Below are 25,085 nucleotides of genomic sequence, written 5' to 3' on the forward strand. Positions count from 1 at the left end.
AGGCTTCCGACTGATGGCTACGTAGCATAACGTCTAAAATCAAATGTCATAAACTTGATACACATACGTCTAGAATGTCGAAAGCCTAAATGGAATCCGTCGACATCAGGCGTGTGTTGCCTAATGCTGCTGAAAATATACGCAACTGATAAAATAATCTACTGCAGTGGTAAAATAAGCGAAAAAAATAAACGCGAACATAAAACGCTTTATGAAAAATATTACTTATTCAGTGCTAAAACTAACTTATTCTAAACCTAAAACCTGATATTCACAAATATCTCCAAGATCGCTACTATTGGCCGGGGTGCCCATAAGGCTTGTGACGATTTAATTTCTACGCTTTATCGCACACTAGAAAAAAGATTCGCTGGTCGTCTTTATAAATTTTCACAGTGCATTACCTTTCAGAGATAAAGCACCTACAGTGTCGGGAGCGCCAGAACATGGCGTAAATGGTCTATAACGAACGTGATTAAGACTTGGGCTATAGGACATGTAACGTTACTCGTACAGTAGCTTGGCGTTTGCCCGTAGGGTCATTTAGGGCCGTCTTGAGTGACACTCTTTCCCGGCCCGGATAATACCGACATGGAAATACCGGCCCTGTTTCTCGTGTACACGCCCATAGAAGCTCATGTCAGTTTCTATGGGCGTTAGTTTCTATAACAGGGTCGGTATTTCCATGTCGGTATTATATGGGCCGGGAGTGTCACCCGGCGTCTTGGGCCATGCGGGGGCCCTGGGACACAAGAACTGGAGGCCCTTTTGGAAAGTAAAGAAAGTTCACTTCAACACTTCATCCCAGCCTAAATACGTCCCACTGCCAGGCACAGGCCTCCTCTCAGAACAAGAGGGCTTGGGCCATAGTTCCCACGCGGGCCCAGTGCGGATTGGGAACTTCGCACGCACCATTGAATCGCTTACTAGCCACTTTCCCGCGACTTCGTTTGCGAATTCGTTTATCGCTATCCCGCGGGAACTTGGTAATTTTTCGGGATAAAAACTATCCTATGTCCTTATGTGCTCCACAGAAAACCATCGTTGCTGCACACATAACACGTGGCAACATGCGGAGGCCCTTTTTGGTGTCCTGTAGTGTCACCACGTAAGTAACTTAGTTTTATTGTTAGTTTTAGTGTTTTAATCTTATTACTATAAGGTGGTGGTACACATATTGAAGGAACCAAAATAAATCTTTCTCTTTCTTTAAAAGTCTAGGAAAATTGGTGTCAAGTGTCCCGCCGCCGCCCCTGCCGATTGCCAGAACCCTGGACAGACCTTTATACGCCAGCGACTCTCCTGGCGTAGGCCTCTCTGGTCTAATCCATTCATCCGCCAACCTTTTAACATTCGATCGATCTGCCTGGTCTGCCGACTGGCAGTCCCAGGAATGCTCGGCCAGTAAACTTGAGGGGAACCCGTTCGCCCGGCTACCTGGCCAAAACCTTGATTGGTGATACATTTTAAGGGTTCCGTAGCCAAAGGATAAAAACGGAAACTTACGAGTATGCGTGATCATACATGAAGATATACGCATCAACGCGAGAACCTCCTCCGTTTTTTTTCGTACGTTAAAAAGGGATTAGTCGTCGGCCGAATTTCAACCGGGATAGTGGTTGGACGGTCGGTACCTCCGAGTTGGAAAACGGTGTTAAATACTCGTGCTGCGTCATCGGTGTGTGTGAACGTACCTTTACAGAGCGATGTTGTTAGTGTTGTGTGCTACCCTACATTTGACAGTTGTATAATGATGATGAAAACGCGGTAGTTGTGTGCCGGTGTCAGTTTCGTCGGGTAGTCGCGCAAGCAGAGCAGCGGCGCGCAGTGCGCGTGTTGCAGCAGCCGCTGAGTCGCGTTGCTCGAAGACGAAGGGCTACGGATTAGCCCGAAACATGTCGAGCTAAACTCGATTTAAGACGTGAGTTATCCGGGTCATTATATTTAATATGAGTGAATCTCACGGTAGTTTCATGTTCGTTAAAAAGGGAATTTATAAATTGTCTGTATTGCAATTATAATGTGGGAAAACACGTTTTAATAATAATATTTTTTATTTTAGACCAACTCTGATCATTCAGTTAGTAATACAGTTGAAAAAACTTATGCTAGTGTTAGTTAAGACATCCAGAAGGACAACTACAAAACAAAACATCACTAACACAACATTTAGGTATTGCGTCGCACGTGAAGTTGACAACAGTGGTAGTGGTTCATGTACGGGCAATCTAGTCTGTTTTATTCCAGGTGTGAAAATTAGTTTACATGTCATGAATAGGACAGATCTTTGTATGTCATGTTTCAGACTTACCCATACTTACCGATCTATAAAGGTAGCAGAAACGGTATAGCAACTGCCAAAGCGGGAAAGTACGAGTACAGTGGTTTTGGCGCCGAACATAATTTTTGTACCTTTCGGTGGCGAGACCCTTTGGTCTGTGGGGCCCTGGCGCTCTGAGTATTTTCAAAGACTTATCAAAGAGACTCAGAAGTCAAAATACCACAAACGGGACTTATCACGCTATTATTACACAAGTAATATTTACCTCGACGTTTCGGCAACGTTACAGTTGCCGTGGTCACGAGTAGACTGAAGTGTGAGGTGTCAAGGGTGACTAATAAAAGTGACCAAGTGCGGGTAGTTCGTGATACGAGTGCCGGCACTATTAGTGATCAAGTGTGGGTAGGCGCTAGGCAGACTTGACACCCCACACTTCAGTCTACTCGTGACCACGGCAACTGTAACGTTGCCGAAACGTCGAGGTAAATATTACTTGTGTAATAATAGCGTGATAAGTCCCGTTTGTGGTATTTTGACTATGAGTGAGAATCACGAAAGTTTAAAATGTTAGACTCAGACATACCACAGAAGACTAAAGAGCTGACAGCTTCTTCGCTCAACGCATTAGCCTTACGATCCAGCGAGGAAATATGCTGCCAGCGTCTTCGGTACCATACCGCAGGGACAATTTTTAGAATCACTGTAGTTTTACTTTCTTTAATACTAATCTATTTTTAATTTAGGGAACAAAGTGTTATTGTTTTACAAAATTTTAGTTATGGAAGAAGTTGTGCACAGCACTCTTTTTATCCTTCCGACCTGGTCTGATCAGCTTCTCTTTGAGCTCCATGTCGATGTGGCCGCAGAGCACGTAATCTTGGCCACGGGTCGCGTTCGCGTAGATGCGTCCCTTCGTGAACGGGAATCCGGGGGGGATAGCCACCGACGGGATGGACATGTTGTACATATGATAGTCGCCCTGCGGATCACAAGAGAGTCTTATCTTCATCATTATCATTGATCTTATTGACGTTTACATTGACATTGACATTGTGAACCTTCATTGACATCTATGTACTACGTATACTCGTAGACTGAATGTTTCTTACATCAAAACGGCGCACAAAGTTAGTTCATAGCACGGTTTTGTGAACGTTCAATGTAGTTCGTTGAATTCCGTGACAGGGGTTATGTCAAGGCAATATAGCGCATGGTATGATGGTACCTACGAGAACTCTGAAAAATTCTGAAATGTGTGCCCACCTCAACCCGCGACCCTCTGCTTGAGAAGCCAAATTACTATAACTTAATATAGAATTTGTCTAAGCTAAATCAATTCATTATGACTAGACTAGAAGGAGCAAATGCTACAATAATCGCCCGAGTTTAACGGGGATTTAGTTGTACTATTATCTTATCCTACTGTTATTGTAAATGTAAAAGTTTGTGAGTGGGTGTGTGCGTGCGTCTGTGTTGACGACCAAGGATGGCCAAGTGGTTAGAGAACCTGACTATGAAGGTCGAGGTCCCGGATGCCATCCCCGGCCGGGCCAGATATTTGTATGAATAATACGAATGTTTGTTCTCGGGTCTTGGATGTTTAATATATATTTAAGTTTGTATTTATCTATAAATACAAATATGTTTATTCGTTTTGCTTAGTATCCATAGAACAAGCTGTGCTTAGATTGGGACTATGTCAATCAGTATCAAGTGTCCCATGATAAAAAAGTTTATGTTTGTTTCTTTTTTACTGGACCAATTTGGATAAACTTTGTAGGTATGTAAATAGCTGGACGGACACCATAACACATCATAATCTCAAGATTCTCAAGCTCAGACGTATTCCACCATCACTAGCCACCTCGTTGTTTTGAGATATTTGAGAATCATAGGCGGCTAGGCAGGCCGTGGCGAAGATTGCGAGATAACCTGGACGCGGAACTGAGTAAGTGGCCAAATATAGCTCTGGATAGGGGATAGGAAGATGTGGAGTGGAAGTCAAGAGGAGAGGTCTTTGCCCAGCAGTAGGAAACAGTTATGGGCTAAAGCAAAAAGGCTGACTTCCGCGATAGCTTCGGTATAGCGACACATAAGCTACTTTGTATCCTGATACTCGTATTATCGTGGGATCATTTGCCAGCTGTTCGATAAAAAAAAGTAAAATATGTAAATTAAGTCTAAGTAGAAACATGAAATTTCAGGTTATACAATATTATTGGGAATGAGACTAAAGGGGCTGCTTTACCACCCATTGATTAATTTCATTTGCCGGATAAATGTGATGCTGTCTCCGTCTAAACAATCAGAGACGGCATCACATTTATCCATCAAATAAATTTAATCAATGGATAGTGAAACAGAGGCTAAATTATTTTGACAAAAATTTCGGGATTTCAATTCGACTGCCAGATGTAACGGTTTACGCGAGAGAAACCACGGGTAAAGGCTTTTTTACAAGCTTTTATTTAGTTTCACCGATCCCGTTGTCTGTCTGTCTGACTGTCTGTAATCAAATCTTGCAAGTTATATTCGACCAACATTCAATAATTGAAATGACTTGAAATTTGGTATACTTATGTAAATTGCGTGACAATACAATAATTTGGTAGTGACATCCGGTAGACCAGTCAAGATCGTCTCCACAGACGGAACTCTTCAACAGTTAATGGCATCGGCTTGAAATTTGGTATGCAATTGTAGTTTGGATGACAATACAAGTACAGTCAACAAAACGTACAGTCAGCAAAAAAAAAACTTATATTAAAAAATATTTTTTACAAAAAACTTATTTATGTAATAGCAGACAAACGAGCAGACGATTCACCTGATTTTAAATGATTAACGACGCCCATAGACATCCACAGCACTATCAGGACTGCAGATGTTGCCGGCCTTGCAAGAAATGGTACACTCGCTTTTTGAAGGTAGCCATATCGGAGTGAGTTGGAAAAACTTCGGCCGCCAAACTGTTCCATAAATGACAGGTGCGAGGTAAAAAGGAACGCTTAAACTACACGGAGGATGACCGCCACCCATCAAGGTGATGTTGATGGAAGCTACTTTTATTCCGAGTAGTGCGGTGATGGAATTAAGCAGCCGGAATCAGCCCGAAGAGTTCATCGGAGCACTCCCCGTTGTAGACCCTACAGAAAACGCAAAGAGAGCTAACTTCTCTGGGGAGAGCTAGAGGGTCAAGTCAGAGAGCAGGCTGCAGTATATATTAATGTTGTCCTTACCGGTGGATACGGGCAGGGTTGCCGCAGCTTCCCCTGTCTCATCGCGGCCCCAAAAAACTTGTCCTTGTGAATGAGATCGCATAAGCTGAAGTGCATCTCCACAAACCCGCGCCGGTACTCGTTGCTCAGAAACTCATAGAAATAGAAGTCCACCTACAACACACGCTAAGCAGTGAGTTAATTTTGAATCGACCAAAAAGAGGCCGACCAAAAGGGCCGGCAGCCCCCCCCCTCTCTCTCTCTCTCTCTCTCTCTCTCTCTCTCTCTATCTCTCTCTCTCTCTATCTCTCTCTCTCTCTGAAGGAGGAGTTGGCCGTTAGCTCTGAAATTTTTTCCCTATCTTGAGCCATCCGGAACAGTTGCTCTGCACTGCTGATCCTATCCTATGACAGATAGATAGATACTATATACTACTAGTAAAGAAAATTTATTTGATTATTATTATTACTTTATGTTATTTATTTATTTTTTATTTTATTTACTTTTAAAGCAAGTAAGTAGTTTTTAATTGTTTTTACATAATATTACATTTTTCGTTATCCAACCTACTCAGAAAATTTCACAAGAATCTGTTGAGTAATAAAGCTACAGGACAGACATACGAAAGCACGCGCACTTGTCCATGCTGATCGGATTAAGTATAATGAACACCGATTATTATATTATACTAGCGTTTAGCTACTACTTCGCACGCGTAAATCATAAAGATACAATAGTTGAATTAAAATTCCGGGATTTTATTAAATTCTCGTGGGAATTCCCTAAAGTTACATCGCGGGTTTCATTGACGTTAAATTAAAACACCTTTGCCAATTTTCATGACTCTAAGCCCAGCGGTTGTTATTTCGAGATTTTATCCCTATCCCGTGGGAACATCGGGATAAAAAGTAGCCTATGTGTTATTCCAGACGTCCATCTACCTACATTCATGACTAAGCCCAGCGGTTGTTATTAAGAGATTTTGTCCCTATGTTTTAATCCAGGTTACATACTAACTTTTTGCCAAATTTCATTCAAATCCTTCCCGCCGTTTCAGCGTGAAGAAGTAACAAACATACTCACTCACTCACAAACCCACTCACAAACTGTCACATTTATAATATTAGTAGGATTATAATTATTATATTATTTGTATTATATTCAGTTCAGTACAAATAGAAAATCGTCCACATGAATTTATTATTTTGAATTCGGATCAAAGATACTAAGTTCAACATTTTTGTCAAAATTTAATTGTGCTGAAAACACAAACACTTCAGAAACATTTAGGACCAAACTTCTTATCATTGTAAATTAATTAAACCCGAACGGAATTTCGTATCTTAAATTAATAGCAAATTTAAATACGCATTAGGCAACATAGTCCAAAACAATCAAAACTTTACATGTAGGCTCAAACCGATTGATTTCAAATAGAGTTCAGAATGACTACGACCGGGAGCCGGTCGCTTGCCACTCAAGGGTTTTTGACAGGCTGCCGGGAGCCGGTGGTTTGCCACTCAAGGGTTTTTGACAAACAAGGGTATGCCGGGACCCGGACGCTTGCCACTCCAGGGGAACTATGCCAACAAAATGGTTTTTTTTTTTTATTCGACTGGAAGGCAAACGAGCAAGTGGCTCTCCTGATGGTAAGAGATCACCACCGCCCATAAACATCTGCAACACCAGGGGTAATGCAGATGCGTTGCCAACCTAGAGGCCTAAGATGGGATACCTCAAGTGCCAGTAATTTCACCGGCTGTCTTACTCTCCACGCCGAAACACAACAGAATTTTTTTTAAAAAATATATATTAGAGTATCCAACCTTGTACTGTGGGGTATCGTTAGATAGGTATTTTAAACCCATTAGGGAATTACTTACACGATTTTTCAATTCATTGACTTGTTTGCAAAATATCTTTAAACTGCAAATTTTCATTAAAATCGAGCGTCCCCTCTCTAAAATCTAAACCGGTGGGTGGAAAAATTTGAAAAAATTCAGGATGGTAGTAAGTATATATATCAAACTTACAAGCAAAACTACAACTGTTAAATTTTCTTGAGAATTATTAGTAGTTTGAGAGTAAATAGCAGCCTAAGGTATAAAATATACCTAAACTTGGAATCCTTAGAAAATTTTTACTTATTTTTTTCGTTATGGCTACGGAACCCCATTTCGGGCGTGTTCGACACGCTCTTGGCCGGGTTTTTTGACAATTGTACAAGATCTAGACAGTTTTAGCATTTTTCTGCTCGGTCGTATTTATTATCTCGAGTTGTCGTTTTTCTATTTGTACTCAATGACAGTAAATCATAATATGCCTACCTTGATTTCAGTGCCGAAATGAGTAAGTGCCGTCACATGCAAATCAACGAAGTACATGGGACTGGCGCGACCGTACCGTCGTGACGAAAAATTGGCGAAAGATATGTATGAACTGTTCTTATACGTAATGGCCGGCCGCTCTGTCACTATGTAGTAAATGACCTGTTGCAGATAAATTTAAATTTTCTTCAACTTAGTTTATAAGAATACAAGACAATTAATATTTGGTCACATTTTACAAAAGTAATATTTTAACACGAACCGCATACGAGAAAAATGCGTACAAAAAGAAAAGCTGGCTGAGCACAAAGTTGCTGATATTCTGCCAGAACCTTGGTTCTAATCTAAAGGGTTCTAAAACTTAATATTAATCAATGAACTATACTTGGTTTGGATAGGTATTTAACTAAATGTGAACAAACTTCAGCTGCCCGATTTATTTTAAACATTTTACTTAATTATCATTGTAATACTAACTAGACTACTGTATTTTAATACAGACACTGTATTTTAATACAGACATGTAAATGTTTACATAGTTTAATGGGGAATTTCAATATTTAAGACACCAATTGACGTTCTTTTACATTTAGTTAAATACATATCCAAACTAAGTATAGATACAAGTGTGATACAATTACATTGCTCACCCACTTGCGCTTTGTCTTTAGTTCATTTCATTAATCATCATTTATATAATTATGTAAACCTCTGCAAAGTAACATCTGATTCAATAAATTACTTTAATCATCCTTACTAATGTTACAAAATGTCTGTGTTACCTCCTCATGCTCAAACCACTGAACCGATTCTGATTTAATTTGGTATGGCGATAGTTTGAGGCTCTGTGGGAAGGGCACAAGATAGTTTTTATCCCAGAAAAAATGCATAATTCCCGTGGGTGAGCGATTAACTAATTCCTCGCAGATGAAGTCGCGAGCAAAAGCTACTTTAACATATATTGTGTACATCACGATTTAAATAGATGTAAAATTAGAGGAATTTATATTTCAATTGTCTGAGAGCCCGTTCCCACTAGTAGGGTGTCCAATCCGTTTCGTCGGTAATATCGGTCGTAATATCGGTCACTTCTATAGAAAATTGATCGTGTCGGGCAAGTGTGAATAGCTTCATATAAAATGTTCTGCCCCTGGAACATCCGATTAAAATCCGGGCCCGACATCCGACAAGTGGGAACCAGCTCTAATGATTAACCTACTTATATAAAATGGAAAACATACGACGGAAATAAATATAAAATTGACAAAAAAGTCAAAAACTTGACTGCCTTAAAAAGTGAAATAAAAACTAAAAAGGAAATAAAAGACTAGTCCTAGAACTTTGTTAAGTAACTTAATCTACAGTTTTCACAGAAACATCTGATAAAAATATATGCTAAAAATACTTTGAATAAAAACGAAAAAGGAAAACAACGGGTTTAGTAGTCTAGTACAGTATGATTATTTGGAGTTAACACTTGACAGATGGGCGTGCCTTCAGTCAATTTTCAACTTTGAGGTCATACAAATAAAATAGTTTTTACATAATCTGTAAACGTGGGTAGCGGTATACTAAAAATGGCAAATGCAACAGTCGGGACCCTATAGATAGACTGGGAGTTTTTAAACTGATCAGATCACGATTTTGAATAATAATATTTATTATTTATTGTACACACACTTACATCTATCATTACAGGCTTGACCTAATGCGACAGAGAAGTTCCAACACAAATACTAAATTCTTGCTTCAATATATAAGTAATTAATTATTCTTGTAACATATAACAGATAGTGCTACCTTTGTGAATTCACTCAAAACACAGAGAAACAAATCTGTTTCTTCGGCAATTTTGTTCAGCGTATGTATGACCCGAGTTAGTATAAATAATAATAATAATCTTTATTTATCTTTCATAAAATACAATTTTAACAAACTTATAGGCTACACTAGCCCTAGCCCTAGGCCCTATAGTCATACTTGTTAAGGCCATTTTTTGGCCGGATGCTGCACTTCGTGAAGAAAGCAAGCCGCTTTGCACAGTGATAGTACAGACTAAACTGAGTGATTTGACTCGCAGCAGCGGAAGTTTCACCCTTAGGAACAGAGATGGCGCCACTTCTTTAAAAAATATTTCAAAAAATTCTACAAGCTAAAGTAATAGACCGATTTCAATGTTTAATATCTCAAATGAGAGCCTATTATATAAGTTACTTATAAAAAAAATACAAAAAAAAATATTTACAAAAAACTTTTGTCAAAAAAACCATCTTAAGTTTTTTTTTCTTACCTGATTTGTAGATTTTTACTTGATTGCTTAAAAAAAACTGTATGCAACATGCATGTTTTAATGCATATACATATTGCTGAGTACATAACGAGTATTTCAAAAAAAATCCGACACCGATTCCTATCATATTTCACGAAATATGAAAGTTTAAATGTGAGCACAAATTTCTTTAAAAAATATTTCAAGAAATTCTACAAGCTAAACTAATAAACAGATTTCAATGTTAATATCCCAAATTAAAGCTCATAACATTCGTTATTTATAAAAAAATATAAAAAATATTTACTGAAAACTTTTGGCAAAAAACACCATCTCAAGTTTTTTTTTCTTACCTGATTGGTAGTTTTTATTTGATTGCTTAAAAATGTACGCAACATCAATGGTTTAATGCATATAAATATTACTGAGTACATAACAAGTATTCAAAAAAAATTCGACACCGATAACTATCATATTTCACGAAATATGAAAGTTTAAATGTGAGCACAAATTTCGTTAAAAAAAATTCAATAAATTCTACAAGCTAAACTAATAAACGATTTAAATGTTTAATATCCCAATTAAAGCTCATAAAATTCATTATGTAGAAAAAAATATTAAAAAATATTTACTGAAAACTTTGGCAAAAACGCCATCTTAAGTTTTTATTTCTTACCTGATTGGTAGTTTTTACTTGATTGCTTAAACATTGTATGTTGTATGCAACATGAATGGTTTTATGCATACTTATATATATTTCTGAGTAAATAACAAGTATTACAAAAAAACCCGACACCGATACCTTTCGTACTTCACGAAATATTTAAGTTTAATTGTGCACGCTTTTCTTACAAATAAATTTCAACGAAATCTTCAAGTGAAACTAGTTCTCTGATTTTAATGTTTAATTGTTAAATTAAAAGAAGAACGAAATTACCTAATTTATTAAAAAAAGTTTTTTACTGGTGTTACGAAAAATATAATTACTTTTAAATTAGTAATTATTAAGACAAAAATAAACTATACCGTTTCCGGCATAGTTGGTTCTGAAAGTAATATATATATGCTTAGTAGTTGGCGAATTTATTTAAAAATTAGCTTTTTATTTGATAGGTAGGACTACAGCTTATAGATATGTCACATTTGAAATAAAAGTCTATGAACATCAATGTTTATCAAATATTTAAATTAAACCTATAAGGATTCATCGCAGATGTAGAACTGAAAAGGAAAAGTCGTTTTGAAGTACTTGTGCTATTCCAATACTACAAAATCACAGATCTTTTTAGACACGGACTGTGTAACTGTAATTACTGTTGAATTATTTTTGTGTATAGTTGATTACCATTAGATCTAAAATTTTGTGCCTACCTGTGGAAATCAGTGATCAGCATACAAAATAACCCTGCATTGAATATTATATTAACTTACTTTTGATTTGTACAGCCACCTTTGCAGGATTTACACTGGGCAGTGCATGATAAGCTGACGACCGACGACACCCACAACGCATGGTATCGCAACCAGATTTGCAGCCACAAATACTTAATGGTCCAAGAGGCTTACTTTCTTTTGCCAACTCTCTTTTGCCTTAGTCCATCCCCAAGAGGATGGACATGGTACGGAAACTTCTGGTTTCAGAGCGTTTCTCATATTTGGCCCGCTGGTAAGCTGCACGCAGTGTATGTTTATACAAAGCATGTCCATACCATGTCCATCTTCTTGGGATGGACTAAGGCAAAAGAGAAGGACTCCAGAATTGTCGGCAGTAACAGCGATTTGGTCGCAATTTAGCCTCTTGGACATTGTGGCTGCAAATCGGGCTGCGATACCATGTGTTGTGGGTGTCGTCGGGTCAGCTTACCATGCACTGCCCAGTGTAAATTCTGCAAAGTACAAATCAAAAGTAAGTTAATATAATATTCAATGCAGGGTTATTTTGTATGCTGACCACTGATTTCCACAGGTAGGCACAAATTTTAGATCTAATGGTAATCAACTAGGCACAAAAATAATTCAACAGTAATTACAGCAACACAGTCCGTGTCTAAAGATCTGTGATTTTGTAGTATTGGAATAGCACAAGTACTTCAAAATGACTTTCCTTTTCAGTTCTACATCTGCCGATGAACCCGAAGAGGACTTATAGGTTTTAATTTAAATATTTAACATTGATGTTCATAGACTTTTATTCAAATGTGACATATCTATAAGCTGTAGTCCTACCTATCAAATAAAAGCTATTTTTTAAATAAATTCGCCAACTACTAAGCATATATATTACTTTTCAGAACCAACTATGCCGAAACGGTATAGTTTTTATTTTTGTCTTAATAATTACTAATTTAAAAGTAATTATTTTTTTCGTAACACCAGGAAAAACTTTTTTTTTAATAAATTAGGTAATTTCGTTCTTCTTTTTTTCATTTAACAATTGCATTAAAATCAGAGAACTAGTTTCACTTGAAGATTTCGTTGAAATTTATTTGTAAGAAAGCGTGCACAATAAAATTTAAATATTTCGTGAAGTATGAAAAGTATCGGTGTCGGATTTTTTTGTAATACTTGTTATTTACTCAGAAATATATATAAGTATGCATTAAACCATTCATGTAGCATACAACATACAATGTTTTTAAGCATCAAGTAAAAACTACCAATCAGGTAAGAATAAAAACTTAAGATGGCGTTTTTGCCAAAAGTTTTCAGTAAATATTGTTTTAATATTTTTTTCTACATAATGAATTTTATGAGCTTTAAATTTGGGATATGGGATGGTTTATTAGTTTAGCTTGTAGAATTTATTGAATTTTTTTAACGAAATTTGTGCTCACATTTAAACTTTAATATTTCGTGAAATATGATAGTTATCGGTGTCGAATTTTTTTTGAATACTTGTTATGTACTCAGTAATATTTATATGCATTAAACCATTGATGTTGCATACAGTTTTTTTAAGCAATCAAATAAAAACTACCAATCAGGTAAGAAAAAAAACTTGAGATGGTGTTTTTTGCCAAAATTTTCAGTAAATATTTTTTTTATATTTTTTTGTAAATAACGAATGTTATGAGCTTTAATTTGGGATATTAAACATTGAAATCGGTTTATTAGTTTAGCTTGTAGAATTTCTTGAAATATTTTTTAAAGAAATTTGTGCTCACATTTAAACTTTCATATTTCGTTAAATATGATAGGTATCGGTGTCGGATTTTTTTTGAAATACTCGTTATGTACTCAGCAATATGTATATGCATTAAAACATGCATGTTGCATACAGTTTTTTTAAGCAATCAAGTAAAAACTACAAATCAGGTAAGAAAAAAAAATTAAGATGGCGTTGTTTTGACAAAAGTTTTTTGTAAATATTTTTTTTGTATTTTTTTATAAGTAACGTATATAATAGGCTCTCATTTGAGATAATAAACATGAAATCGGTCTATTACTTTAGCTTGTAGAATTTTCGAAATATTTTTTAAAGAAGTGGCGCATCTCTGTTCCTAAGGGGTGAAACTTCCGCTGCTGCGAGTCAAATCACTCAGTTTAGCCTGTACTATCACTGTGCAAAGCGGCTTGCTTTCTTCACGAAGTGCAGCATTTTGTCTCTAACAAGTATGACTACTAGCCCTCTTGTTCTGAGAGGAGGCCTGTGCCCAGCAGTGGGACGTATATAGGCTGGGATGGGGAGACTACACTTATTAAAAGTGACAAATAAAACACAAACATGAATGGGTACCGACTGTTGAACTGTAATGACTACTTGCTGGAAAACACATAAATCTCGAACTAGCGGTAAACTCAGTTTAGTAGTGTCAAAATGTATGGAACTATCAAGCTTAAATCAGGTTTAACTACAAAATCTAGATTTATTTTTCTCCTACAAGACGACCTAAAAGTAAACATTAACTTCCGCTTGCAGGCTTTTTAATCTAGGTTTAAGTGGTCTTAAGTCCTGTCAGATCCATACAAGAACTGTCAGTTAAAGCCTTAAATCGAGATTTAAAAAAGCCGACAAGACGTCCTAAGATTAAATTACTAATCAAGGTTTACCTTCCCAGTGCAAAACCACAATGTGCTGTATAAAAAGAAAACAAATGGTATAAAAAACTTCGATTTTAGAACCATCGTAGGATAATTTAAGAGTTGCTTTTGGGGCGCACGTCCAATATAGGTATTATTTTATTTAAGTATACGCAGGTATGAAATGCTTTAGTACCGATTATATTCTGAGTTGGATGGTGTTATGCGCAATAGATATCTTCGAATATTACATTACGTTTATGGCTGAGTTTATTATTAATGACGTAACACCCAACTTAACCCATATTCCGCAAGTAAAAATCATTTCAGTTCATTAACTTAAGTATTAATATTATTGAATTAATAATTTATATTGACGCTACGAGCGATACAATACAATGCAATGACTCTTTATTGTACACCAGAAATATACTCTATATATGCTTATGGCGCTGAGACTTGGTCCTTGACTGTTGGCCTCTTAGAGAGGCTCAAAGTCACGCAACGAGCTATGGAGAGAGCTATGCTTGGAGTTTCTTTGCGCGATAGAATCCGGAATACGGAAATTCGTCGAAGAACTAAAGTCACTGACATAGCTGGAAAAATATGCAAATTGAAGTGGCAATGGGCAGGCCACATCGCTCGAAGAACAGATAACCGTTGGGGGAGAAAAGTCCTCGAGTGGCGACCACGAACCGGAAGACGAAGCGTTGGCAGGCCTCCCACCAGGTGGACTGACGACATAAAGTGATACAGAAAGAAAATTACAAGGTAAGCAATAGGCGGTCTTATCGCTTAAGAGCGATCTATTCCAGGCAACCTAGAGATAGAGAGAGCTCGGACTTTCTTTGCGTGATAAAATCCGGAATACGGCAAATTCGCCAAAGAACTAAAGTCTACAAATGGTGTGTGTGAAGTTCCCAATTCGCACTGGGCCCGCGTGGGAGCTACGGCCCAGTACTCTCTTTCAGAGAGAAGGGTTATACTCAGCAATGGGACGAATAGGCTGGTATGATGATTTTGAAATGCTGTCTCGTCAAGTAGGTACTTTATACCTATGTAATGTTATGTGCCCTTAATTTGTTAAAACTTGTTGATTATTGGAATCATCTTCTGACTAATCTATACCTGGTATGTATATGTATTTAGCTTAATGTAAACAACGTCAATTGGTGTTGAATGTTAAACTTCTCCCATTAAAGTATCTAAACATTTACATTTCTGTATTGCAATAAACTAGTCTAGTTTGTATTACAATGATAGATAAGTGAAATGTTCAAAATTCTTGAATGTTCAAAATCGGGCAGCTGAAGTTTATTTACATTTAGTTAAATACCTATCCAAACCAAGTATATGTAATACTTTTAAACGAGCAATTCTTGTATATATATATATATATATATATATTTCGGGGATCCCGGAAACGGCTCCAACGATTTCGATAAAATTTCTTATGTAGGGGTATTCAGGGATGAAAAATCGATCTAGGTTGGTCTTATCTCTGAAAAATTGCTTGTTTTCGAGTTTTAACCCGAGCAGAGCTCGGTCGCCCAGGTATTTATATGTTATTGATTTCAGTATTACATTTTTTTATGATATAATTACCGTCTGGCTCTCTATCACAAAACATCATTCACAATTATCTAAATGATATAATTTAACGTTAATAAACACACTTAAATATATGAGCCTCATTTATGTTTATAGGAGTTTAGGATAAGGTTTAGATAAAATCAAATAAAAAATTATAGGTAATTCTAACCATGTGATATAAAAACATAGTAGGACCTATGTATGTCCATACATAGTAATTTTATCATTAACAATAATTGCTAAATCAACGCAAACCATTTCAATAACATAAAACTGCGTTGATATCGTAATGAGTTTTTTCTGCTAATTCTATTGTGCGTGAGTCCTTAACTAAGCTTTTATTGAAATAAATAGAAAGAAAGAAAGAAAATAGGTACTTACATTTATTTACGACACAAGACACAACAACATTATTAAGTAGACAACACGTTGCAAATTGAAAGCTGAAGCTTGAAGCTGAAGCTCCGGAAAATCAATCAAAATCATCCTACTATGTCATAGATCTAAATTATATAGTGGTATAAAACTCACCAAAAACATTTCACGTAAAAATGGCGTCAAACCTGTGGAAAAGCTAAGTGCCTATACTTGGTTTGGATAGGTATTAAACTAAATGTAAACAAAAAATGCAACAAAATAAAAAAAACGCTCGAAAAAAACGCCGGCAAAAAAGGCTACTAAAAAGTAAAAAATAATTATGCACTACCTAGCTGTTGCCCGCGACTTGACGATTGGTGTCTTAAATATTGAAATACTCCCATTAAAGTATCTAAACATCTACATTTCTGTATTGAAATAAACAAGTCTAGTTTGTATTACAATGATAGATAAGTAAAGTATTTTTCATCACACTTGCTCGTAAACAGTGTCTTCACATGCAGGCTACCTTGATTGCAACCCCCCAAATAAAACCCTCGACCTTAATGTGCTTCTCATGAAACCCGTGGTCGGTAAATGAGTCATTGCCCGTACAAATTTTCTTGCCATGAAGCCCAAGGTCGGTAAATGAGTCCGTGCCCGTACTGATGGCGCTGCGCGCGCTGCTGCAGGACTACATGGACCACATGCACACGCACGTTGCGGCGCATGCCGAGGGAGGGGGAGGGCGACGCTGCCAAGAGCACAGCCTAAGGTATCGCCAATATTTGGAACAATTATATTTTTTCTTTAACAAATATACAATTTTACTTGCAAATGTGATGAAAAACATTGTATGTCGCACGGGCGGTACTAGAATTACGAACATCGACTCATTAAAGCCCTCAGTCTTCGACTTCGGGCTTCTAATAGACTCTCGTTCGTAATTCCTTATTTACCGCCCTTAAGACACAATGTACTATACGTATATTGTTTTTCTACGTTAGTAGGAGTACCCATTAAATACATTTTATTACTCACAATCTCAACCAATACTGGCATAAAGTCAAAAGTCGAGCGAAAAAAGGCTGCGAGAAATAGAGCGAGTTGCAGTCCATTGCCGGCAATGATCGATAACTAACACATTCTTTGTGGCACGAGCATGCAATGTAACGATACTTGTCGGATGTTTCCCGCACAGTCCAAATGAAGATTTAAACCAATTCAGGGAAATGTAAATGCAGAGAAAGCACAAGGGAAAGGAGGGTTTCAACGCGAGGGAACCCTCCCCGCTCCATCCGGGCCAGGGCTCGGGTCGCATCAGCGATCCGCCCCTTCGTAGGGTCGAAGGTTTTGTATTTCAGTTGTTTTTCTGTCAAGCTTATTCATCGCTAGTTCTTTGAAAAATCGGAACAATCCTACTAATATTATAAATACGAAAGTTTGTAAGTCTGTTTGTTTATCACCTGCTAAAACTCTTTCCAAATACTTTCGCAGGTAGATTTCGTTTTTTCGAGTTACTGAGCAACGAGTACCGGCACGGGATCGTGGAGATGCACTTTAAGTTGTGCGACTTGATTCACGAGACCATTTTCATCGGGGCTCCTATGAGGCAAGCTAAAAGTTATTGCATGATGCAGTTGACGATTTAAATAAAAGGCACGGGATTAAGATGGTTTTTAACTTTAATAATAAGGAAACCAAAGGAACAATGTTCGCGCAACCAATCTGACAGAGCAACCGAGTTGATGTACTCTTTCAGACGAACTGCACACTGGATTTAAATAAAGAATTAAAAGTAAACGTAAGTACATAATACAAATAAGGAGGCTTTGTCCCAACCAGCCGCCAACACACGATGTTATTCACTTCAAAGCCTTTGATCTAGTGCTGGTGTTTTATGTTACTTTCACTAAACCTAAACCTTCTCAGGTTTTACTATCTTCTCCTTGAGCTCCATGTCCATGTGGCCGCAGTAGACAGCGTTACCGTGATGAGAGACGTTCGCAAAGATGCGTCCCTTCGTAAACGGGAATCCGGGGGGGATGGCCAATGATGGGATAGTCATATTGTACATATCGTAAACGTCCTGTAAATAAGAGTGAAATAAAGTCATTCTACTATCCCTCTACTCGTACTATCCTATCAATACATTCTACATTATTAGGATAGCTACAAAAATGCGAAATTTTGTGGATAGACGTCACGGGAAGTGAAGGGCTGGCAGCTTCCTCGGACAAGAATTAGCTTAAGCTTTGGTTTCCTATAGGATCAGCGGTGTCGGCATATAGCGGCCGTGATAAAGCGGTGAATGACGTCACTAGAACGTTGTCTATGTAAACAAAATGCCGAGGTTTCCTAGAGAGCAGTGTCAATTACGGGGCCCCACTCGCGTACCTTGACGTGCTTCATCTCTGTATTTTTTTTTTGTTTGATTGACAAAAGAAAAATAATTTTATGAATTAGTTTCGGGTTTTGTTCCGCGTAACTTGATTTTACTGATGCTCGATATTACGGTCTTATGAAATTTTACAGATTGCGTACAAAAAATTGTTGCTACCAATCCTACCAAAAATAGTAGCCGTATTTGCCGTACATAAAAAAAAACTTTGCGTGTTTGGTTGGCCAACCTGGCGCCCATCCGAAATTTTGACATATCGCGGGTAAAAATATCTGCTATATATACTAACTCTGCCAAAAAAAAAGTAAGAAATTAAAACAAATGGTCATTTTTGAGAGTGCGAATGTAAACTTACAAAAATGGAATCATCGAGTGCTAGTGACATTTCTTTCCTATTAATTGTTTAGCATGAGTTTTTTTTCGCCTACTATTCCTGTAATAGTAGAAAGAAAAGAAGATTATGCACCTCGCATTCAGTAATTTATATTGCCCTCGTGCCTTTTAAAGCCCTCGCTGACGCTCGGCACTCGGTGCAGTAGGTAATAAATAACTTTCTGCTTGGAGCAACAATCTACTATTGTTAACTAGAAAACTAACCAATAGCTCCATTTTCACCAGAGATGTGCGAGAAAGTGTTGTGAGTAAGACAGCCGGTGAAATTACTAGCACTTGAGGTATCCCATCTTAGGCCTCTAGGTTGGCAACGCATCTGCAATACCCCTGGTGTTGCAGATTTTTATGGGCGATGGTGTTCTCTTAGACCCACTTGCTCGCTTGCCATCCAGTCGAAAAAAAAACGCTTCATTTACCTCGCCTCGCTCCGCTCAGCTGTTTCCACCAGAGATGTGCTCTGCGAGGCTAGGTAAATGAAGCGTTTCTATTGGTTAATGAAAAAACACATTCCTCGTAACACACCTCGCACATCTCTGCTTGAGATGCAGCTTTTTCATTGCAAAGATTAATGACAATTTGGAATCAATGAGTGCCGTACCGGTGGATAGGGGCAGGGCTTCAACAGCTTGCCCTGCCTCATAGGAGCCCCGAAGAATGGATTCTTGTGAATCAAGTCGCACCACTTAAAGTGCATCTCCACGAAGCCGCGCCGGTACTCATTGCTCAGGAGCTCGAAAAAATAGAAGTCTACCTGCAAATGAATTTAAGAATGTATTAAAGTACGTACACATTTTTCGGATCTGAGACGTGGGCGCTAACGATGGGCCTCATGAGGAAGCTAAAGTCACTCAAAGGGCTATGGAGAGGTCTTCGGGGTTTCTCTGCGAGATAGAATCAGAAATGATGATATCCGCAGTAGAACTAAGGTTACCGACATAGCCCGAAAGTCCAGTTTTTTCTGTCGACGGAAATCAATAAAATATAATGTTTTAAAGCTTAGCAAGAAGAAGTTAAGGGGAAATCACCACACCACGCACTCATCGAAAGCTCCTAGGAATACTTTTTATCCCTAGAGTTTTGAACATTTTAATAATTATAGGCATATTGACGATCGGATGGCCAAGTGGTTAAAGAACCTGACTACGAAGCTTGACCCGGGTTTGATCCCCGGCCGGGGCAGATATTTGTATGAATAATACGAATGTTTGTTCTCGGGTCTTGGATTTTTAATATATTTCTAAGTATGTATTTATGTTTATCCGTTGCCTAGTATCCGTAGTAGGTACAAGCTTTGCTTAGTTTGGGACTAGGTCAATTGGTGTCAAGTGGCAGAGCCCCCCCCCCCCCAGAGATTCTATAAAAGTTGCCAAATGTAAAGCAACCAAACCAAAGTCCTAAGTACCAAAGTTCATGTGCGCTCGACTTTACCTACCATTCATACTTTTCTCATTCTCCATATTAACTTAGGGCGACGCCCTTGGTCAAAGGGATAATGAGTATCTCAAGATTCGGGCAAGCGATAGAGAACCCTCGCTGAGCCATACTAGCTCAGCGATACTCGCTCACCAATGTTAGCTTGGCGATTAACAAGTGGTGCGAGAAATCGCCCGTCGCACTTGATCATTCGCTTATAGCCCAGCTACAAAACTATTGGAACTACGCACTCGCTTCTCGCTGCTCACCAGCTCATTTCTAGCTTCCAGCTCTACTCGCTTCTCGCGGTTCTCTATCGCTTGCCCGAATTTCATATGCCATAATGTATCGTTTTCCATAATTTTCATTTGCTATACATAAAGTCATTTATTTCTGAAATGGTATTTTCTTCAAAGTTCATATTAAACTAACCTAACCTAACCTACTGCATTATAATAAGATGAATTTTAAAAAAATCTGAAAACAGCACGGTTCTATATGTTTTATGGCAAACGTTGGTATGACAAGTGAAATTCGGGCAAATGAAATTCGGGCAAGTAAAGGTATACGGATGTGAACAGCCAGCGATCAACTATTAATATATGTGTGTCTCTTTTAATCACACAGGATCTATATCTTTTGTTCGTTTCTTGAGCGAAAAAATAGTCGATAGCTAATCGCTTCCTCGCCGGCGGTGAGACAACTGCCTATTCCGAGAAAGTCATAAGTGTCATAAAGAAGGTTCAGACCTACAGTAGTAACTGATCGTCATCTGACGACCACAATCACTCTGTCAAAAGTATAACGACATAGAAGAGAGTGTTTTAAAACTTACTTTAAATTCGTTGTCAAAAGGCACCACCGACTTGTAATGAATATCCACGTAGTACAAAGGGTTGCTTCGTCCATGCCGCTGCGACGAAACTTTTATGTAAGCAATGTATGTTTTGTTAAAGTAAGTGACGGCAGGACGCTGTGTCAGTATGTAGTAACTAACCTGCGATCAATAAGGAAAAATGGAGATATAGGTGTCGGCAGGAGAGTTGGAGAGAGGAGAGTTAAACATGCGGCGACATAAAGTATGTACTAATTTAAAAAACCGGCCAAGAGCGTGTCGGACACGCTCAAAATAGGGTTCCGTAGCCATTACGGAAAAATTAAGTGATATTTTTCTAAGGATTTCGTATTTTGTACGGAATATTCCAAGTTTAGGTATATTTTATACCTTAGGCTGCTATTTACTCATAAACTACTAATAATTCTCAAGCAAACTTAGCCGTTATAGTTTTCCTTGTAAGTTTGATATACTTACTACCATTCTGATTTTTGATAGATTACTTGACTTATTACTTGATCTTTGATAGATATTGAATTGAAGCTTAAACTATTATTGTTATTATTTTAATTTAGTTTGTAATATTTAGTATTATTTCTGCTTTTTGATTTATTTTTATCCTAATAAATGTTTATATTTTATTAGATATTGTATGTATGTGTGTATTCAATTTACCTTTCCCAAACAACACAACAGCGTGGAGTATAGGAAGCAAAGAAGCACTAAACATTTATAATTCACAAGCATTGTGCTACTTTTATTGCTCTCAACCTCAATAAATGTATGAAAATTATTACAATGAATAGTATCATTATCAACGTGCTCTGTGAGTATCATCAAGCTTATATACTAAGTATATCTCTGATATTATTTTCATTTAGGATGATGTTATGCGCAATGTGATTTTTTCCGCCGATTTTGTACATCACAAAACAGAATGATGGCTAAATTTATGCAAAATATGAACTGCATGAACACGCATATTTTGCATAAACTTAGCTATCGTAAGGTCGCGGGTGAGCAAGGAAATTCTTTTAGTTCATTGATATGGACCTCCGCAAAGTGACGCCAGCTCTGGTTGAGTTCGAAACGCGTCAGTGTAGTGTGGTAGTGGTGATAGATGGGTTTGTGTGATTTGTGTGTGTTCTTACAGTGTGGATGTGGAGGAACTGCATGAACTCGCATATCTTGCATAAACTTAGCTATCAAAGGTCGCGGGTGAGCAAAGAAATTATTTTAGTAGATTGATATGGACCTCCGCAAAGCAACGCCTGATTCAGTAAATTATATCCTGAATAGTTAACAGTTTCGGAAAAAATATCGTTCGTCCATATGAAGCAGTTGAGAAATAAATCATTTGCGAAAAATATTTCCGGGTAAAAGCCAGGATCCCCGAATATTGTGTTCACGGAATATTTAGTTTATTTAAAATCCGATAGATGTCACTGGGATCGAATTAGATGGCGCTATCGTTTGGTTGCCTCAGATCCTATAAAAGGAAGAAGTTGTTTTTTGTTGAATATACTATGCTACGAATGTAAACTGTGTGGCGTTTCATTTCATGTACCTTATAGTGGACCTCTTCTTTTTGGATTGTACGGGCATTGTACATATTGTAAAGTAATTTGTTGGTTATTTTTCGAAACATAATTATCCATATTACTGCTTATCCTAATGCCGCTATCGTTATACACAAACAAACAAACAATTATAATAATGAATAATAAAATAACAAATCATAACAAAAAAACAACATTCAATTGGTTTATAACCCTAATGACTTTATAATTGCAGGTGGTAGGACCTTGTGCAAGGTCCGCCCGGATTGCTACCACCATCTTGCTCGCTAATCCTGCCGTGAAGCAGCAGTGCTTGCACTGTTGTGTTTCAGCGTGGAGAGTAAGACAGCCGGTGAAATTACTGGCACGTGAGGTATCCCATCTTAGGCCTCTAGGTTGGCAAAGCGTCTGCAATACCCCTGGTGTTGCAGATGTTTATGGGCGGTGGTGATCTCTTACCATCAGGAGATCCACTTGCTCGTTTGCCATCCAATCGAATAAAAAAAAAGTTTCATGACACACCGACGAATATAAATAACGGGTAGCTTGGTATGGAATTTATATGCAGACTGTATCTGTTAGTTTTCTTATATGTGTATCTAGTAAAGGGCGCAATGTAACTGACTGTATGATATTACTTACACTGTATTATTTTTGTTTTTCGTTAATTTGAAGGAAACATTTTGCAGGTTAAATGAATTTATACCTGGTGCAGAATGTCGCTGCACGCGGGGTCATAAAACATTTTTTGCGTAGTGTTGTGCTTGTGTCGAGCACACGCTATCGATACACTAAACAGTGAGTACCTCATGTAGGTATGCGCTTCAAAACAATGATCAAAAAGAAACGGTCACTTGTTATTATTTATTTGTTTATCAGGGTAATTTCGAATCAGCGGGTATGTGGATCGTAATTAGCGAATTATTTGATTGGGTAGTGTTTAAATACTGAGGTAATTATTTCATCATTCATCAATAATTATTAATAGTAAATAATATTAAATTAACTAGGTACTCAAAATAAATGCGCAATACATACAAAAAAAACAAGACTTAAGGTTGTTTTCCACCGGCGAGGCGAGACGAGACGAGACGAGACGAGAATTGAAATTTGTATGGCGGCGCCCGCGGCGGCTCGCGGCGGGCACGCGAGAATGCATACAAATTTCAATTCTCCTCTCGCCTCGCCGGTGGAAAATCACCATTATTGTTCGATTTTTATCTTGTAAACATTTACCGATAACATATCGATACGAGCGTTGTGCTCCACTATGCGTTGCCATAAGACGCATAAGTGTGAGTGAGCGCGCGACATGCTCCACTGTGCTCGCACCTTTTATTGCCCCGTGTGCAGCGACATCCTGCACCAGGTATAATCTTTCTAAGACACAACTAGTGATGTAAATATCATATCTTTTAATGTATTTTAACTATCGTGATTTTCACTCATAGTTAAATACCATAAAAGAGACTAACCACAGTAACACACGACTAATATTTACCTTGACGTTTCGACCACATGACAGTGGATGTGGTCACGAGTAGAACCACCAAAAAATTAACCCATAAAATTTCTAGTTTCTAGGAAAACCAGTACTACCCTATAGGTTTTTCAGTTACGGCATTTGAACGGAAATAGGTTCCTTTTTAATGACTTAAGAGTATCTCTTGGTTGCGTTGACTTGGAGTTAGATTTTTTCACTGCTTCAAGAAGTAGTAGAGCTGAGTAATTTAGTATTTGAATAAGAATGAGAATAATTTATTGTCAATAACCGTCTACAATTAGAAGATATTTATAATTTAAATATTATCAAAAAGTTTGTGAATTTTAGAGAGAGAGAGAGAGAGAGAGACATTTTTTTGCACATATTCGATACACAGAAAAAACACGTTAGGATGAAATAATAATTTGAAAAAAAAACATCGAATAGTATAAATTGGCACCCACGCAGCATATGTTGGTTGCGGCAAGCCACAACGCTGTTTTTCAGTGGGACCCATTAAACCTAAACACATAAAATAAAGACATATACACACTAGGCTGTGACGACACGAACGCCAGCGGAAGGTAGTTTTAGTGAGTAACTTACAATTTAAAATAACCTATTTGTAAATTTCACAGAAATATTCATTCAGGTTGTAGAAACATTTGGTTAGTAACCATTCTTTAACTTTTCTTTCTTTGATTTTTTTTCCATTTATGACGGTGGAAGCATTCTACACTTCACTGAAGTAGATATAACAGGGTGTCCCAGAAGTACCACGTCACAGTGACACCAGAGGTAGGCCAGCTCAAGAGGAACCTAACCAACCTAAACATGACCCCAGTAAAAGTTGCACGGTTTTCGAGTTATTACCGAAATAAAGATTTTTGGGGATACTCCCCTTGTCTCACATTTTTTAGTACCAGCATCGACTTG

The 25,085-nt window shown here is 37.7% G+C and overlaps 2 protein-coding genes across 2 annotated transcripts; both read right to left on the reverse strand.

Annotated features, from left to right (window-relative positions):
• Positions 1-3,053: 3,053 nt before the first annotated feature.
• Positions 3,054-7,893, reverse strand: LOC141441179 (uncharacterized). Its single transcript, XM_074105855.1, has 3 exons — positions 7,827-7,893; positions 5,521-5,673; positions 3,054-3,260 (listed from the first exon to the last, which is right to left on the reverse strand). The coding sequence occupies exons 1-3, from the start codon at positions 7,881-7,883 to the stop codon at positions 3,054-3,056; spliced, it is 417 nt and encodes a 138-aa protein (XP_073961956.1). The 5' UTR covers positions 7,884-7,893.
• Positions 7,894-17,961: 10,068 nt separating this feature from the next.
• LOC141441180 (uncharacterized) lies at positions 17,962-21,590 on the reverse strand. The gene is made up of 4 exons (XM_074105856.1): positions 21,585-21,590; positions 21,108-21,269; positions 19,458-19,610; positions 17,962-18,154 (listed from the first exon to the last, which is right to left on the reverse strand). The coding sequence occupies exons 1-4, from the start codon at positions 21,588-21,590 to the stop codon at positions 17,984-17,986; spliced, it is 492 nt and encodes a 163-aa protein (XP_073961957.1). The 3' UTR covers positions 17,962-17,983.
• Between the last annotated feature and the right edge of the window lie 3,495 nt (positions 21,591-25,085).

This window comes from Choristoneura fumiferana, chromosome 23, assembly GCF_025370935.1.
Source record: "Choristoneura fumiferana chromosome 23, NRCan_CFum_1, whole genome shotgun sequence".
Taxonomy (NCBI): Eukaryota; Metazoa; Arthropoda; class Insecta; order Lepidoptera; family Tortricidae; genus Choristoneura; species Choristoneura fumiferana.